Here is an 18,072-nt window from a genome sequence, read left to right on the forward strand (position 1 = left end):
TTTAACCTGTCTCGTATTTTCCTGCAAGAAACTCTTTCCTCTATTCCCATTCCCATCCAGCGAAGATATGCAGCCATGTTGTCATTAAAACTGAAAGAGACCTAATATTAATTGCTAATCTATGTTAAGACTATGTTTAAAATTACTGGTGCAACAGACTTTAATTTAGTTTTAAGTGGAAATTAATCAGTGATTGCCAAAGGTTTAGATTGCTTCAAATGTTCTCATTCTCCCTCTTCAATGTTTTTTTAAGCGGTTGGCAATACATTACCGCCACCAACTCTACAGAAAAGAACAGCATACAAATAGAACAGACCTAAAACTACAAACAACAAACAACATCACCCCAAAACACCATACCAAACTAGAGAGGTCTTTGACCAAACTGAACTGCTAAAATACATAACCCTGCACTCATGATCTGCAGGGAGATTATTTTAAATTCATAAATGTATATTTAAATATTATTAATTATTTTAATGATTGCTTTTAAATTACTATTATTTTCTAAATGTATATTTTAATGTTAGTTGATGAATCTATATATTTGTATATATTGTACATATTTGTATATGTATTTACTTTTAAATAAATTAAATTAAATCTTATAGTAATTCTTATACTATTTAGTTATTTAGTTATCTTTTTCTGTGCCCCTTGGATTGTATGGTTTATTCTTGTTTTATCATGTAATTATTGCTATTGTGTGTTTTATTTATGACTATTGTTCTATTATTATTTTTGTGGATAGGTTAAAGCACTTTGAGCTGCAACGTTTGCAGGAAAAATGCTATACAAATAAAGGTTATTATTATTTGTAAACAAAACCTCTAAGTTTCAACTTCCGGTTTCTTCTTGGACGCTCACAGGAGTGCGAATCTGCGCATGCGCAGTTTTATTTCGAAAAACTTGCATGGTTAGTGACGCGCTGGGAGAGAGAGAGAGAGAGAGAGACAAGAAACAATGGCGACAGTGGCAACGGCAGCGGGGGGAGCGACGGGCTCAGGGGGCCCAGCAGCAGCGGCCGGCCCGGCGGGAGGAGCCGGTGGCACCGTGGTGGGCCGCAAGAAAGACGGAGGCCCGTCCTCCAAGTACTGGGAGAGCGCAGAGACGGTCTCTCTGCTGGAGGCGGTGCGCCTGTGGATCGGGAAGCACTACAAGAAGGTAAGCTAGCTTAGCCTAGCTTAGCTCCACTGACGTCCATAACAAGGTAAGCTAGCTTAGCTTAGCTCCACTGACGTCCATAACAAGCATAAGGCCCCGCGTCAGGACACAATGGAAGTGAGGGCTAGCTTAGCTTAGCTCAGTCAGTCATTTACCGATGGATGCGTTCTCCATGTAGAAACATCACGAACAAGTCGTTCGTGGGTAAGTTAGCCAGAGAGAGAGAGGGAGGGGGAGGGAGGGCTTGTTTTATGAGCGACTTCAGTTAGCTTCACGTTATCAGCCGGCTAACCAGCTAAGATAGCTGTGGGGTGGTGCGTTCGTAAACACGCTCTGGAAGTCTGATCGGCACTCATGGAACGCCTCTTGTCCAATCAAGTTACGCGGTCCCTTTATGACGTCGAACCCAGTGTGCGCTCCGGCGCTCTCGGGTCGAGTTGACGAATGCAGCCCTGATCTCTACTCGTTATTTACAGTTAGAGAAACAACGGTCGTTTAGCTTAGCTAACTGAGGTCGGAGCGTTGACGAGTTTAGCCCTGCTTAATGTTCTGAAGTTGGTGTGACTGGGGTTGTCACATCTACACACACACACACACACACACACACACACACACACACACACACACACACACACACACACACACACAACTAGGGTATGTCTGGATACAAGTCGTTTGTCACAATGCAAACAAGCTAACTAGCTAGCTAGCTCGCCCCAGTTGATCCAGCAAGGCCAGTCACGGGACTCTGGGTAGTATAGCTAAGCATGGGGCATGTAGTCAACTGTGTGTGCAGATCAATTCATATTTTGATCTCTGATTTCTGTGATGCGAAGTCCCCCATGCAACGACTAGAGATTGTTGTACAGTTTTGCAAGTTGCTACTGATGAGAAGTGTCAGTGTCACACACACACACACACACACACACACACACACACACACACACACACACAGAGTGCAGGAGTGACGGCAGCATGCTCTGTTTATGATTATTGTTGTTGTTCATGCTCCACATGTTCGACGTGAGCGCGTCAAAAGCTTCAGCACATGCTGGTCTTAACACTACGAGCAGTTACAGCACAAATGAAATGTATTTTATTCAGTTTCAGCGACTACCTTTTTAAGGCCTCACTCACTGCACAAGAAAGTATTGCTAATCCCTAGTGTTGCTTGAACAAGTCTTTCAGTGATGTCACATGTGTGCTGGTTCCATGTTATGTAGGTTTATGTAATTGTGCATTGTGTCTATTTGAATGTTGAAGTTGAAATTCTCTTGTTGGATGTAAATATAACTGTGTGTGCAAGGTCGTCTGTGGATGTTGCTGACTCCTTGTGTTTTATAAGATCAAAATAATGGTGCTGCAGCGAAGTGTGTGTCTGTGTGTGTGGCTTAGAGTAGGAAACATGTATTCTCTCACTGTGTGTGTGTGTGTGTGTGTGTGTGTGTCCGTCCCTCACTAACATTGTCCTCTTGGTGTCTCAGTATGTCCAGACAGACTCCCCCTCCAGTAAGTCCCTGGCAGGTCTGGTGGTGCAGCTGCTTCAGTTCCAGGAAGATGCGTTTGGACGGAGGGTCAACAACCCAGCCCTCACCAAGCTACCAGTAAGTAGGCCTACACCCTCCATAGAATGTACCAGTAAGTTGGCCTACACCCTCCATAGAATGTCATTGTGGCCGTAGAAGGCAACCAAGTGCAATTCTTACATCCTGTAGCCTACCCTTTTAAAGCCACTGTCAGTAATATTTTCAGACAGTGTGTGTGGTGATGGATGGTTCCTCCCTAATGATATGAGAGGAAAGACAGCCCCCCCCCCCCACACACGGCATGGAGACTCTCTGACTGAGCGGGCTTGTGTGAGCATCCGTGACCTTCCCTCCCTTTTCTGCCTCCGTCAGGCCAAGAGCTTCCTGGACTTCAAGGCAGGGGGCGCTCTGTGTCACATCCTGGGCTCTTCCTACAAGTTCAAGAGCGAGCAGGGCTGGTGAGTGGGACGCTTGCCTCGAAGCCACAATCTGTGACAGAAATGTCGCCACTCTTAAATGTATAGACAACTCTTGATGTAAGGAACAATGTGATGTCATAAACATGGGCGTTTTAAACATATTTTGAAGCTATACAGTGTTATGTTTACTTTCTTGTCTGTAAACATTGGAGTAAAACAGCTTTATATTATAGTTAGACAAGTTATATAAAGTTCACGAGTCATCGATAGGTAATATTCTTCAACAATCAATGGGTATGAAAGTGCGTGTTTGCAGGCGGTGCAATGGGTATAAGTGAGAGTAATTACTGCTGTTGAAATGGGGTGTGAAAGGTTGACATCTTTGACGGGGTGATTCCTCTCGGAATCTCTGATATGCATTTACATTTTTTACACTTAGCAGACGCCTTTATCCAAAGCGACTTTCAACTTTTATATTTGTCTAAATAAGTGAATCATCTATCCATCAGTTATAGCATGAGAAAGTAATCTATGCTAGGACCGGGGGCCATTGGCATTCACAATGCTAGAAGAAGGAATTAAGATATATAATATAATATCTATATATTATTAGACTACAGAGAGGTCTAAGGAGGGACAGTTAAGGTGTAGCCTGAAGAGATGGGTCTTCACTTTGCGACAGAAGATCCAGATTAGAACAGGTAAACAAACCGAGCCTCAGGTCGTTGCTCTCACACACCCCCATCTGTCTGCAGGCGGAGGTTTGACCTGCAGAACCCCTCCAGAATGGACCGCAACGTGGAGATGTTCTTGAACGTAGAGAAGACCCTCGTTCAGGTACGGCCCGCCACCGACGGAGGATCACAATAGTTATTTTCTATTTTTTTAAAGTTTGTTTGCACAGGAAATCGACTTGGGGAGGAGGGGGGGGTATTCCATCAACGTCGCTAAAGGAACATCTAGGCTTATTTTGATAACAAACAAAACTGAGAGACTGCGATGTTGATGGAATACCCCCCATGGTGAGGTTGGTGCATAGGAAAAACACAACAATATATAAGCAAAAATAATTGAAAGCTGACTGATACACAGGGTTCTCCCAAAAGAATGTAAGAGCGGCGCTGTGTTGCCACGATGTGAACTTGGCGGCACCACAAAGTAAACATTACAACTGCAAATTAAACCACACGACCAGCCAAAAGTTTGGACACACTTTCCAATTCAATTGAGAATTGGGGAAGTGTGTCCAAACGTTTTGATTGGTACTGTAGCTATTTAATAACGATGGATAGATAGCTATCTTTGATCACCAACAAGATCGTTGTTAAAAGGGAAATCGAAAGCCTGATGGGGGTACGGTGGGTTTTGATAACGCATTCCAGCGCCACATCCAGAGGAGAGCCCTGATGCATGGCGGCATGTATTCATCGTGACCAGCATGCGCGACACGCATCAACAGCCTGGACTCCTCCTCTCATGGCGACCGTCCTACGTTAAACGTGTCTCTTTCTCGTTCTTTTCAGAACAACTGCCTGACTCGCCCAATCGTCTTCCTGTCCTCTGACATTGAGCAGAAGCAGGCCAATAAGCTGAAAGACATCATCAAGAGACACCAGGTAAAGGCCCGCCCAGGCAAGAGTCACCAACCAATGGTATGATTTGGTCACTCGTCGTTCAGATAAACGCATGGAAGAGATGGAATGGTGAACTGTTAACTGTTAACTGTCATTTAGTGCCGAGGGTGAATAAAGTCGCCCCCCCCCCCCCGAATTGGTCAACCACCAAGAGTGGTTGGGTGTGACTTTATTCGCCCCCCCCCCAAAAAAAAAATGCATGAATGATGATGCTTTGTTTTATAGCCAATCAAAGTGTTGTTGCTAGGTAGAATACCACATAAAACACCGGAATTCTGTGGCAGTTGGTGAGTTGATGACACCCCCCCTCCTTTATTGCCCCCCCCTGTAGGGCTCCATCACGGAGGACAAGTCCAAGGCTACCCACCACATCTACCCCTCCCCGTCTCAGCAGGAAGATGGTGAGCCGAGTGGAAGACATTTCAGAGCTCCTCTCCGCTGTATTTAGAATTCAGTCAAGTTTGAACAAAGCCAATTCTCTGTGTTTGGCTTTAACCTTGGGTATGTGTTTAACTATGGAATGTATACATTGCTAATACGTGTGTGGGTGTGGGTGTTTGTGGCTGCCTGTGTGTGTTTGTGGTTGTGTGTGTTTGTGTTTGTGGTTGCGTGTGTGTGTGTGTGGTTGCGTGTGCGTGTGGGTGGCTGGTTGTATGTGTGTGTGTGTGTGTGGCTGCCTGTGTGTGTGTGGCTGCCTGTGGTTGCGTGTGGGTGGCTGTGTGTGTGTGTATGTGTGGCTGCCTGTGTGTGTGTGTGGCTGCCTGTGTGTGTGTGTGTGTGTGTGTCTGCAGATGAGTGGCTGCGTCCGGTCATGCGTAAGGACAAGCAGGTGCTGGTTCACTGGGGGATGTACCCAGACAGGTGAGTGAGCTCCTCTCTCCTCCTGGATACTTATTATTTTTTTCATCTGATGTGTGAGCGGTTATTGACCTTTGACCTCTGTCCCCTGCACGGCCAGCTATGACACCTGGGTGTCCACCAGCGACGTGGACGGAGACGTGGAGGACCCTCCTACCTCTGAGAAGCCCTGGAAGGTCAGGAGAATCCCTCCCTCCCCCCTCCCCCTTCCCTCTCTCTCTCTCACTCTCTCCCCCTCTCACACTCTCCCTCCCTCCCCCTCTCACACTCTCTCCCTCCCCCTCTCACACTCTCTCCCTCCCCTCCCTCCATCTCTCTCTCTAGCAGGGGTGGGCAATTATTTTTTTCCCAGGGGGCGAAATGAGCAACTGAAAATATTAGTTCGTTGCGGGCCGTACAACGATTCTGATTCTGGCTGGCCCACGAAAGATCGCATGATAATAAATTTTATTTTATTTTTTTTAAATATATTTTAAATAATTGTCTAATTATCTTATGGGTGGACTAAAACCGCATTGCTTTTATTTTGAAGCCCATTTATTCTCACAAATATTTTCAGTTGCTCATTTCGCCCCCTGGGAAAAAAATAATTGCCCAGGTCTGCGTCTAGCTGGTTAATCCCTGAACCTGGATATATCTCCAGTCACTTCTCCCTGTTGAGCATAATGACATCCTCTCATCCTTTTCCTCTTCTTCTCCCCCTCCCCCCTTCTCTCTCAGGTGCACGCTAAGTGGGTCCTGGACATGGACGCCTTCAACGAGTGGATGAACGAGGAAGACTACGAGGTGGACGAGAACAAGAAGACCGTGAGCTTCCGCCAGAGGATCTTCCCCCGGGAGGAGGAGGTAGGCTGACCCCCTGCCTGTCTGTCTGACCCCCTGTCTGTCTGTCTGACCGTCTGTCTGTCTGTCCGTCTGACCCCCTGTCTGTGTGTCTGTCTGTCTGACCCCCTGTCTGTCTGTCTGACCCCCTGTCTGTCTGTCTGACCCCCTGTCTGTCTCTCTGTCTGTCTGACCGTCTGTCTGTCTGTCTGTCTGACCCCCTGTCTGTCTGTCTCTGTGTGTGTGTGTGTGTGTGTGTGTGTGTGTCTGCCTGCCTGTCGGTCTGTCTGTTTGTCTGTCTGCCTGTCTATCTGCACTATCAGACATGTCTTGGTCTTGTACGCCTCTCTCTCTCTCTGTCTATCTGCCACCCATCCCTTCCAACTTTTCCTCGCTCTCTCTCTCCCCCCCTCCTCTCCTCACCACCGCATCCTCTTCTCCTCCCCCCCCCCCCACCCCCTCCTCCTCCTCCTTCCCCGCACTCCCCTCTGTGTGTGAGACCGTTCCATCCTCTCATTCTCTCGCTCTTTCTCTCATCCTCCACCCCCCCCCCCGCGTGGTTCTGATCAGTCTTCCCGTACACCCGATCGTAAGGAGCGCAAGGCCAACGCTGCCGGCAAGAAGAGGAGGCGCTCCCCCTCCCCCCCCACCACCCCCGCAGAGTCCCGCAAGAAAGGAGGGAAGAAGGGGTAAGAGTGGCCCAGCACACACACAGACAGACACACACAGACAGACACACACAGACTCCTCACACACAGACACACATACACAGACACAGACAGACAGACACACATACTAGGGCTGGGCAAACAATAAAAAATTATTTTTCGATAATCGCAAGAATTAACGATCAATTATCGATTAATCGATAAGCTTTTTTTTTCATAAAAAAAAAAAAAAACTAGGGCAGAAATAACAAGCATGTTTTCCTTGGGGAAAAACTTTATTTGTGTTGCTATTGCACACATTCATTCATTCACATTCAAACTAGTCACTACAGTCAGATAACAATCCTCTTAAACAAGGCAGTGAGTAGCCTAAATTGTTTAACTTAAAAACACATTTTACATTATAAATAAAAATATAGAAAATAAGTAACTCACCATAGGAGCAGTAAAAAAACAGTTACTCACAAATAGGAGGATGACTGAAAACGTTAGTGTCCTTAAGAGCGTCCAGCTTAACTTAAATTTAAACTCCAGCGAGAGACTGTAGGCGGCAGGCCTACTGGTTCTTGTTCAAAAAGATGATCATGTTAACATGTTCAGGGGTGAGAGACGAACGCAATCTGGTGACAGTTAGGCCAGCCGCAGAAAACACTCGCTCCGAGGGCACCGAGGTTGCGGGGATGCAGAGGTAGGTCCGCGCTAATTTGGCCAACCGAGGAAACCTTCTTTCGTTTAATTTCCACCAGTCAGTTGGGTCGCAGTTCAGGCCCGCAGAAGGCTCCCTCAGAAAGGTGCAAACTTCGGTTTCGATGGGGATGTCAGCAGCAGCGCCTGCTGCGTATTGCTCCCGGGGGAGCTGTGCCATGGCGCTGACCGGAGCAGGTGCTCCTGCTGGGGCTCCTTCGTCCTCCTCAGAGTCGGGCGATAGACATGGCCTCATCTCCTCCAGCCAGTGGGATAGGGCCTTCCATCTCCACTGACTGTCCAAGTTCGAGCAGTTTGTTCTTTGCGGCCTCTCTCTGTGCATCCGTAAGAAAGGGCAGGTGTTTATGACGTGGATCCAACATTGATGAGATGATGGGTGCGGATGACACCAACTCCTCAGATTCGACCTGAATAAATAATGAAAAAGAATAATCAATTGGCAAATTAGAAAAAAATGGCAACGCTGTACTGATTCAGGAAAAGGCCTACAATTTTTAACCCTACCTAACACATACCTTCATTCGGTGGCTGAGGGAAGACCGCACTTTGGCCTTGAATTCAGCGCATCTGGCCCCGTCATTTTCATTACGCAGGAGATGGGTGTTGAGGAGGCTGTAACATTAGGCAAGACATGTTTGTTTTTAAAGAGGCAAAATACTGTTTGTTTTTAAAGCATTTCATACACAAGGTAATTCAAATAAATGCTTTATATAAAACTAGATACAAGTTACATAGTAGTAGCCTAAGTTACAAAATTAGGAAGGGAGATAAAAATATATTTAATACCTGTAAGTGACTGGATACGTGTTGGAAATGGAGACCTCCTTCTCGCCAGACATGACCGTGGTTGCAGTCTTCAGGGCCTTCAGCACGGGCTGCGTTTCCTCCATCAGTTGCCAATACTCATCCTTCAGCTCCAGGACCCTGCCGTCCTGTAGCTTGGTCACCGTGCGATCTGACAGGACAGTTGCAACAGCCCATCGCTGCTCCTTGAGACGGTCGAACATGTCGCATACGCTGTTCCATCGGGTTTTACACGATTGTATAAGCTTATGTGCTGGAAGGCCCATCTGCTCCTGTTTCTTCTGGAGCGCTTTGGTCGCCACAGTACTGTGGTTGAAGTGGCTCACGAGTTTGGCAGCGGCAGAGATGACATGATACAAGTACAGTGCAAAACCATCATGTATTGCTAGCTGGAGGGTGTGGGCGAAGCATGCTATGGAAATCCAGTTGACTCGGCCGGGTCTGTTGGCAGCAACTATATTTGCTGCGTTGTCGTGGACGCATGCAATAACGCGGCCTTCGATGTTCCACTGGGCTACAGAGTAATTTAGCTTCTCAGCTACGACGTCAGCTGTGTGGCAACTGGGCAGACTTTCAGTGACCAGGACGGCTGAGCCAATTTGCCAGTCTTCTCCGATGAAGTGAGCAGTGATTGTTATGTAACTCTCTGTATTGAGTGCCGTCCAGCAATCGGTAGTTACGGCAACCATGTCGCTAGCTAGTGCTAGCTTATTTAGCAGGTGCTGCTTCGACTCCTGGTAGCGCATTTCGATGCGCCTGGTTATGGAACGTCGCGATGGAACAGGATATGCTGGCTCGACTATTTGCATCAGCGCACAAAATCCTCTACCCTCGACAAAACTGAGCGGCAGAATATCTGTTTCAATTAATTTGCAGATGGCCATCGTTATTTTCTCTTCTCGTTGTGCATCACACCTCCCGCGTATAAGATGAGACATGATGGAGGGCTGAGAAGGTAGCGAAGGAGCAATCAGGGTCTGGTGTACGGTTTGCAGGTGGTATTTCATCTGGGTCGTCGTCGTATTTATAGGTCACTGCGCAGTGTTTGCAATGAATGAGGTCGCCTTTCAGATCAAAATGCTCCCACACCATGCTATGTTTCGCTCGCTTCGCCATTTTCCAAGCAGTGTGTGTTCCAACAGTTTACCGCACAGCTGATTAATCAATTAAACATGCAAGGTGCCTTTCAGGAAGTAGTGGAGATCGTGCACCTAGCCTATTACTGGAGGTTACACTAACGTACGGGAACTTGTTGCATCATGCCGTACTGCGTTGCGAAATTCAATGCGAAGGCAAATGCAAAGTTCATTTCTCACACATAATTATAAAATTAAAAATGTATTTAATTACACATAACGTGGACAAACTAATTTCCATTATTATTATTATTATAAAAAATAAAAAAATACAATTTATTAACGATTATCGAGCAAAATATTTTGTGATCGATCAATTATCGATCGTCGATCATTGATGCCCACCCCTAACACATACACAGACAGACAGACAGACACACAGACAGACAGACAGAGACAGACAGGCACACATACGCACATACACAGACAGACACGCAGACAGACACGCAGACAGACACGCAGACAGACACGCAGACAGACACGCAGACAGACACGCAGACCGGCACGCAGACCGGCACGCAGACCGGCACGCAGACCGGCACGCAGACCGGCACACAGACAGGCACACATACGCATACACACAGACACACACACACGTGTGTATGTGTGTATTTTTATGTATGTATGTAGGATGGGAGGTCTGAGGGTGTTTCAGTTTTTTTATATATAAGAGAGAGATTCTCTTAACATATCATTCATATATATGAGAGAGAATAACTGATTTACAGTAGAATACCATATATTCCTGTGGAAAGACACATTTTAGTCAGGGCCTCAAATGAAGGAGAGCCTCATAGCTAACATGGCTTCTGTTCCCGTTCATGTGAAAACGGAAATCTCTTATCCAAACTGTGAAACAGACTGAACACGTCGTATCATCACATCCTCACCCCCACATCCCCTGAACTGCATTGTCCTGCCTTGGCTCTCCTCATTTGACCCCTGACCTGACCCCTAACCCCTGACCCTTGACCTGTCTCCTCCCCCACAGGAACCCGGGGCCCCACTGGAAGAGGCGTGGCCACCGCGAGGAGGAGGACGCGGAGGAGGACCTGACCAAGGACATGGAGGACCCCTCGCCCGTGCCTGGCCTGGAGGAGGTCACCCTGCCCAAAAACGGTGAGGAGAGACACTCCTCCCCTCCCCTCAGAGTAGAGCAGAGTGCTAGCTAGGCTGATGGAGCTCAGCTCTGTGAGAACCCAACTCTCAGCAGAGTAGAAACGGGCTTAATGGACCAGGTCCCAGCAGCAATGGCCCACTTCCTCTCCCCTCTCCTCCCCCCACCTCTCCTCCCCCCACCTCCCCTCCCTCTCCCCCCACCTCCCCTCCCCTCCTTCACGACCCACAGCTTCTATTTCCGTTGTTGCAAAAAAAAAAAAAGCTTGCCATTGCAGTTCTGTCCCCCCAGGCAAGCCAATGCTGTCAAATGTTTTCCTCTTTTCTTCCCCCCTCTCTTTGTTCTGTTCTGTAATTCTTCATCCTTTGCTGTTTTTCTGTTCCGCAGTTAATCCCAAGAAAGACAGTGACAACACCCCTGTGAAAGGTGGAGCTGTGGCTGATTTGGGTAAGTGTGTGTGTGTGTGTGTGTGTGTGTGTGTGTGTGTGTGTGAGGTGCGAAAATCTGTCCATCTTTATTCAGAGCATTAACAGTTTGTGAATCTTAATAATTTGAATCGTATTATTAACATTGCAAGTCACATACATGCATAGGATCAAGTGATGGATAGACGTCTCATGAGTTCTCTCCTCTCTCCTCCTCTCTCTCTCTCTCCACCTCTCTCCTTATCCTCTCCTCTCTCTCTCCTCCTCCTCTCATGTTTCAGATGAACTGGAGGACGACTCTGTGAACTCGGGAGGCAAGGTAACGTCCTGTTCTCTACAGCCTTTCCTCTGTGTCCTATAACCCCCTACATACACCTGTCCTATAAACCCCTACATAAACCTGCACTATAAACCCCTACATATGTAGTAGCCTGCCACAAGGAGACTGGCTGGCTCCAGGGTAGCAGGGTGATCAGAGTCAGGCTGGAGGATGTTAAATCAACTGTTACGGTATTTCAGGTTGCCTGCTGTAACGCCTGAATTTCCCCATCAGGGATCAATAAAGTATATCTAGATAGCTAGCTAGCTTTCTAGCTATCTATCTAATGAAAGGCCTAAAATGTGGTCTGGAACCGTTACCTAATTCAAAGCTTGCATCAGCAGTAGAGGCAAAAAATGGCCTAAAAACACCACAGATCTAGGATCAGAGCCCCTGTCCCCCAAATCGTAACCAGGGCCGTAACCAGGTGGGATTAACATTAACACGCCCTTACCCTGGATCAGCGGTTACTTAGAGAGATGAGACAGAAGTAGCACCAGACTATTAATAGCCCAGGTGTGCGTGCACCCCCCCCCACCAGAGCGCTGACGGAGCACCTCTCTGTCTCCCCCTGCAGGAGGATGAGGAGCAGGGCAAGGCGGAGGTGAACCGCCTCATCGACTCCAGCGAGGACAACGTGACGGAGCAGACCCACCACATCATCATCCCCAGCTACGCCGCCTGGTTCGACTACAACTGGTGAGAGGGAGGGTGTGTGTGTGTGTGTGTGTGTGTGTGTCTGTCTGTGTGTGTGTGTGTGTGTGTCTGTCTGTGTGTGTGTCTGTATGTGTGTGTCTGTCTCTGTGTGTGTGTGTGTGTGTGTGTGTGTGTCTGTGTCTCTCTCCCCTCTCCCCTGTGTTTATTGGAGTGTCTCTCTCTCTGTCTCTCTTTCTATCTCTCTCTCTCTCTCTCTTCCTCTCTCTCTCTCTCTCTCTCTGTCTCTCTCCCTCTCTCCCTCTCTGCGTGTGTGTGTGCATATGCTGTTTTCCCTGTGTTTATTGGAGTGTGTGTCCCTGTGTGTGTGTGTCCCTGCGTGTGTGTGTGTGACCGTTCTTTACCTCTCTGTCTTCCAGCATCCATGAGATAGAGAGGAGGGCGCTGCCCGAGTTCTTCAACGGGAAGAACAAGTCAAAGTCTCCAGAGATGTGAGTTCACCATGACAACCCCCCCTTCACCATGACAACCCACCTTCACCATGACAACCCCCCTTCACCATGACAACCCCCCTTCCACACCTCCACACCATGACACCCCCCTTCCACACCATGACACCCCCCTTCCACACTATGACACCCCCCTTCCACACTATGACACCCCCCTTCCACACTATGACACCCCCCTTCCACACTATGACACCCCCCTTCCACACTATGACACCCCCCTTCCACACTATGACACCCCCCTTCCACACCTCCACCCCCCCCTTCCACACTATGACACCCCCCTTCCACACTATGACACCCCCCTTCCACACTATGACACCCCCCTTCCACACTATGACACCCTCCTTTCACACTATGACACCCCCCTTCCACACTATGACACCCCCCTTCCACACTATGACACCCCCCTTCCACACTATGACACCCCCCTTCCACACGATGACACCCCCCTTCCACACTATGACACCCCCCTTCCACACCTCCACACCCCCCTTCCACACTATGACACCCCCCTTCCACACACTGACACCCCCCTTCCACACTATGACACCCCCCTTCCACACTATGACACCCCCCCCTTCCACACGATGACACCCCCCTTCCACACTATGACACCCCCCTTCCACACTATGACACCCCCCCCTTCCACACACTGACACCCCCCCTTCCACACTATGACACCCCCCTTCCACACCATGACACCCCCCTTCCACACTATGACACCCCTTCCACACCTCCACAGGGATTAAAGTTCTCCGTCGCTACGACGGATTTCCGTCAATTTATTCCAAGTTGCGACGGATTTATTCCAAGTTGTGACGGATTTTACCTGGTGTAATATGATTTGTAGAGGCAGACAATCTATTTTGATGTCGGTATTAGGTATATAAATGATATATAATAGCCTACATATAGGCCTTTATTGGCTACAACTATGCGACAGTAACAGAGCGGGGTGCACTGACGCTGAACCCCTCATAGTGATAAGTAGGTGGACATGGTGCGTGGTGCTGAAATAGCCGACATGCGGTGTGTAGTTTGAAAAAAGTAACGCCAGCTCAGTAAATCATTCAAACTTAATGTTTACTTATAGGCTATGTGACTGCACCACACATGTGAACAGTAACAAAGCAAATGCAGTTTAATTTGATGAAAAACATTGACAACAAAATCGGCGCAAAAAAAAAAAAGAAGCTGAATCCGCTTGATCATGGAGGGCGAGGGGTGGTGGTGCATAGGCTGCCTATATGCTCCTGAAACGACAGAGCAAACACGCTACCTTACTAGGGATAATAATTACAATGAGCCATTCATTAAAAATAGAAAAAATAATATTAGGCTATTAAATCTCACTTAATGAGAAAACTGGCATCTCCCATCGGTCACTATTTGTTATCTGGTGATATGGACGTCTTTGAGTGTCTAGAAAAGCGCTATAAGTCTAATGTATTATTATTTTTTATTATTATTATGGACGTCACTTTAATCCAGCAGTTATCAAGGTTTTTATGCACCAATCGATTCCTCTAGCGCGTCTTTATCACATTCATTGATGAAAAGGACGACTCGCATGTATAGGTGGAAGGGAACATTCATTGTGAGCACGTAAAATGTGAGTCCCACAACGGCTTTGCTTTGATGAAACCAGGTAGGATGAACGCATAGTTCGCTGTCCATTCCTGTTTAAATGCCCTGTTTTCACCGTCAACTTTCCTCTTTAGACCTTTGGAGAGTGACATTATGTTTCTCTTGCTAGCTAGCAGGTTAAATGTTTAGCTAACTTCACCCGACACGCAAACAACCAATCCAATAATAATGTGACCTTGTCTGGGAGGAGGGGGGAATAATTATCACAATAAAAGTATGTTAAATAATTATTAGAATAAGTTAGGCTGCGCTACATCGTCAGTCCACACATTTATTATTCAAAAATATGGAAAAGGGCGAAACTACGTTTCAACGTTGTTGAGAATCACAACACAAACTCGCTATTCAAGTCCAAAACACTGCAACAAAATGGATTGGACTGCTACCTAGTTAACTATAACACTACTGTACATTGTTTAGCAGGCTCACAAAACAAGCTGTGTTAGTTGACTAGCGATGTGTCATTGATTTTCTACAACGCGGAAATGTATTTACATTTTTCGAAAGAAAAGTCAAAGCATTAGAACGTAGAACGGAAAAACGCACGCGCGCTTTGTGCACGGAAAGCCACCGCACCGGCTCCGATTTGGCCTGATTTTTTTTTTTCCGTTAGGAGATTTTGTTTTTGCTTTAATCCCTGCCTCCACACCCCCCTTCCACACTATGACACCCCCCTTCCACACTATGACACCCCCCTTCCACACTATGACACCCCCCTTCCACACTATGACACCCCCCTTCCACACTATGACACCCCCCCTTCCACACTATGACACCCCCCTTCCACACCATGACACCCCCCTTCCACACTATGACACCCCCCTTCCACACTATGACACCCCCCTTCCACACTATGTGTGTGTCTAACCTGTGTGAAGTCATCACTTCCTGTCATATACCTGTCCTACTGTGTGTCTGACCTGTGTGATGTCACTTCCTGTCAGATACCTGGCGTACCGTAACTTCATGATCGACACGTACCGCCTGAACCCTCAGGAGTACCTGACCTCCACGTCCTGCCGCAGGAACCTGACGGGAGACGTGTGCGCCGTCATGAGGTGAGGGGGTCAAAGGTCAAAGGTCGCCTCCAGTGGGGTGGCGTCCCAATGTCATTCCCCGAACAAAGTCATCCCCCCATGTTGGACGCTAGTCGTCACATTTGTATCTGCAACAATAGTAACTGTTGTTTATCTTTCTTTCTTTCTCTCTTTCTTTCTTTCTTTTTTTTCTTTCTTTCTTTCTCTCATTCTCTTTTTCGTTCTTTCTCTCGCTCTCCCTCTCTCTCTCCCTCTCTCTCTCTCTCTCTCTCTCCCTCTCTCTCTCTCTCTCCCCCTCTCTCTCTCCCCCTCCCTCTCTCCCTCCCCTCCCTCCCTCTCTCCCTCCCCCCCTCTCTCTCTCCCTCCCTTCCTCTCTCCCTCTCTCTCCCCCCCCCCCTCTCTCTCTCTCCCCCCCCCCCCCCCTCTCTCTCTCTCCCTCCCTTCCTCTCTCCCCCCCCCTCTCTCTCTCTCCCTCCCTTCCTCTCTCCCTCTCTCTCCCCCCCCCCCTCTCTCTCTCTCCCCCCCCCCCCCCCCTCTCTCTCTCTCCCTCCCTTCCTCTCTCCCCCCCCCTCTCTCTCTCTCCCTCCCCCCCCCCCTCCTCCATAGGGTCCATGCGTTTCTAGAGCAGTGGGGGCTGGTGAACTACCAGGTGGACGCAGAGAGCCGGCCCCTCCCCATGGGCCCCCCGCCCACCCCCCACTTCAACGTGCTGGCCGACACCCCCTCTGGCCTCATGCCCATGCACCACCGCCCCCCACAGGTCAGCACAAGAACTGCAGCCTTATTTCACCCCCCTGCTCGTGATGTGTCTAAAGGGCTAGGTACCATTTCAACCACGAGCCCCATTGTTGTTGTTTTTAATTCTCCGTCATTGTCCACGGGTGTGATTGTTATCTGCCTGGATAGGTGTAACCAACATGGCGCTTAGCTTCTGGTGCAGCGTCCGCCATGTTGCTTTCACCGATCAGTGGTTGGAGATCTGTGGGTCGGGTACTTCAGTGTACAGACAGATTGGTTGGACGCGTCACATGACAAGAACATTGTAATAGCTTCACGCAGGTCCCAAACAAGGGATTGACTGTCGTAATGGTCTCCTTTTTTATGCTTTGACCTTTTTTTTTAAAATTATTTGTCCGCCCCTTTTTTCCTTTTGGGGATAGATCAGCTTTGAAATGAGTAAATAGAGCTTAAGTTCTATCATATCATATCAAACAATAGGGATTGACTGTCGTAATGGCTTGGAAGTTAGTAAGTAAAACTTAAATTCTACCAGATACCATTGCTTGCATTGATGTTTGCCCTCCCCTCCCTCCCTCCCTCCCTCCCTCCTTCCCACTACCTCCCTCCTCTCCTCTCCCCTCCCTCTCTCCCTCCTCTCCCTCCTTCCCTCCCTCCCCCTCTACCCCCCTCCCTCCCTCACCCCCCTCCCTCCCTCCCTCCTTAGATCCCCTCGGGCCAGCAGATGTTGTCCTTCCCAGACAAGGGCAAAGACAAGCCCACGGACCTGCAGAACTTCGGCCTGCGCACGGACCTCTACTCCAAGAAGAACCCCAAGGTACCGCCCCCCCTTCCAGGGTTCCCGCGCTGGTCTTAAAAAGCAGTAAAGTCTCAAATCTGATTCATCAGGCCTAAAAAGGTCTTACACTTCAGTTATTCGGTCTAATAATGAGGTGCTAGGTGCAAAATATTATGACATTATAGACTCAAAATTTCGTTTGTTAACGTGTGTGTGTGTGTGTGTGTGTGTGTGTGTCTGTGTCTCTCAGAGCAAAGGAGGGAGTGCTGGCAGGGAGTGGACCGAGCAGGAGACTCTGCTGCTGTTGGAGGTAAGTCACCGCCAGCCAATCGACCAATCACAAACCTCCACACTGACCTGTACGGTTCAGAGGAAAGCCAACCCACCAATTCATAGCTTTCAGTCACGTGGTTTCTTCCCTAGCAACCACCAACCTGACGGGCAAAAAGTATCATAGCAACATCGCTCAACATGGCTGCCTACTATTTAGACCACCTCACTCATGAAGAACTATCAAGATACACGACGGTGATAGGAGTGGAGGATTGACACCATTCAAATAGTGTTGGATTCCCTGTCTTCTACTCTATCCGGACACGTTGGAATTATTTTCCTAACCCCCGGAGAATCAAAGTTATTGACCTGCAAAGGGTGCCTCCTTGACCGGCTTTTCCCGTGAATAACACCGGTTATGGAGGTGGTACAAACATAAGACTATTATTGCTAAATTCACCATCAGTATACGGTCATTTTGAGCCCTTAACCACCGCGCTGACACCCCGAGAAGATATACTTTTAATATGAAACTCGATCAACCGGGCGTTCACCGGCTGCTGGACGAAACTCCCAACTCCCGCTGTCAGCGAGGCGAGGGAATATTTATATCCGGGAATTCGCTCCTTGCTGTGTCCACGGTGATAGGAGTGGAGGATCGACTCCATTCAAATAGTGTTGGATTCCCTGTCTTCTACTCTATCCGGACACGTTGGAATTACTTTCCTAACCCACGGGAAATCAAAGTTATTAACCCGCAAAAAGTGGGTTTTGCCCGTGGGTTTTGCCCGCAAAAAGTGCCTTTTGCCCGTCAGGTGGGCGTTTCCACTATGCTGTGA

The 18,072-nt window shown here is 48.1% G+C and overlaps 1 protein-coding gene across 1 annotated transcript in view; it reads left to right on the forward strand.

Annotated features, from left to right (window-relative positions):
• Positions 1 to 963: 963 nt before the first annotated feature.
• smarcc1a (SWI/SNF related BAF chromatin remodeling complex subunit C1a) overlaps positions 964 to 18,072 on the forward strand; it is a gene marked incomplete at its 5' end in the record, with an annotated part of 40,012 nt that continues 22,903 nt past the window's right edge. Inside the window, 19 exons of the mRNA XM_080540611.1 lie at positions 964 to 1,164; positions 2,649 to 2,768; positions 3,063 to 3,148; positions 3,865 to 3,946; positions 4,633 to 4,725; positions 5,075 to 5,144; positions 5,535 to 5,604; positions 5,702 to 5,777; positions 6,322 to 6,447; positions 6,994 to 7,112; positions 10,728 to 10,855; positions 11,241 to 11,300; positions 11,560 to 11,597; positions 12,175 to 12,296; positions 12,671 to 12,742; positions 15,352 to 15,465; positions 16,051 to 16,204; positions 16,889 to 16,999; positions 17,211 to 17,270. Of these exons, the coding sequence (XP_080396737.1) occupies positions 964 to 1,164; positions 2,649 to 2,768; positions 3,063 to 3,148; positions 3,865 to 3,946; positions 4,633 to 4,725; positions 5,075 to 5,144; positions 5,535 to 5,604; positions 5,702 to 5,777; positions 6,322 to 6,447; positions 6,994 to 7,112; positions 10,728 to 10,855; positions 11,241 to 11,300; positions 11,560 to 11,597; positions 12,175 to 12,296; positions 12,671 to 12,742; positions 15,352 to 15,465; positions 16,051 to 16,204; positions 16,889 to 16,999; positions 17,211 to 17,270 (1,902 nt within the window). The remainder of the gene's footprint in view (positions 1,165 to 2,648; positions 2,769 to 3,062; positions 3,149 to 3,864; positions 3,947 to 4,632; positions 4,726 to 5,074; positions 5,145 to 5,534; positions 5,605 to 5,701; positions 5,778 to 6,321; positions 6,448 to 6,993; positions 7,113 to 10,727; positions 10,856 to 11,240; positions 11,301 to 11,559; positions 11,598 to 12,174; positions 12,297 to 12,670; positions 12,743 to 15,351; positions 15,466 to 16,050; positions 16,205 to 16,888; positions 17,000 to 17,210; positions 17,271 to 18,072) is intronic.

The sequence above is a fragment of the Nansenia antarctica genome (genome assembly GCF_963989245.1).
Source record: "Nansenia antarctica genome assembly, chromosome: 10".
Classification (NCBI taxonomy): Eukaryota; Metazoa; Chordata; class Actinopteri; order Argentiniformes; family Microstomatidae; genus Nansenia; species Nansenia antarctica.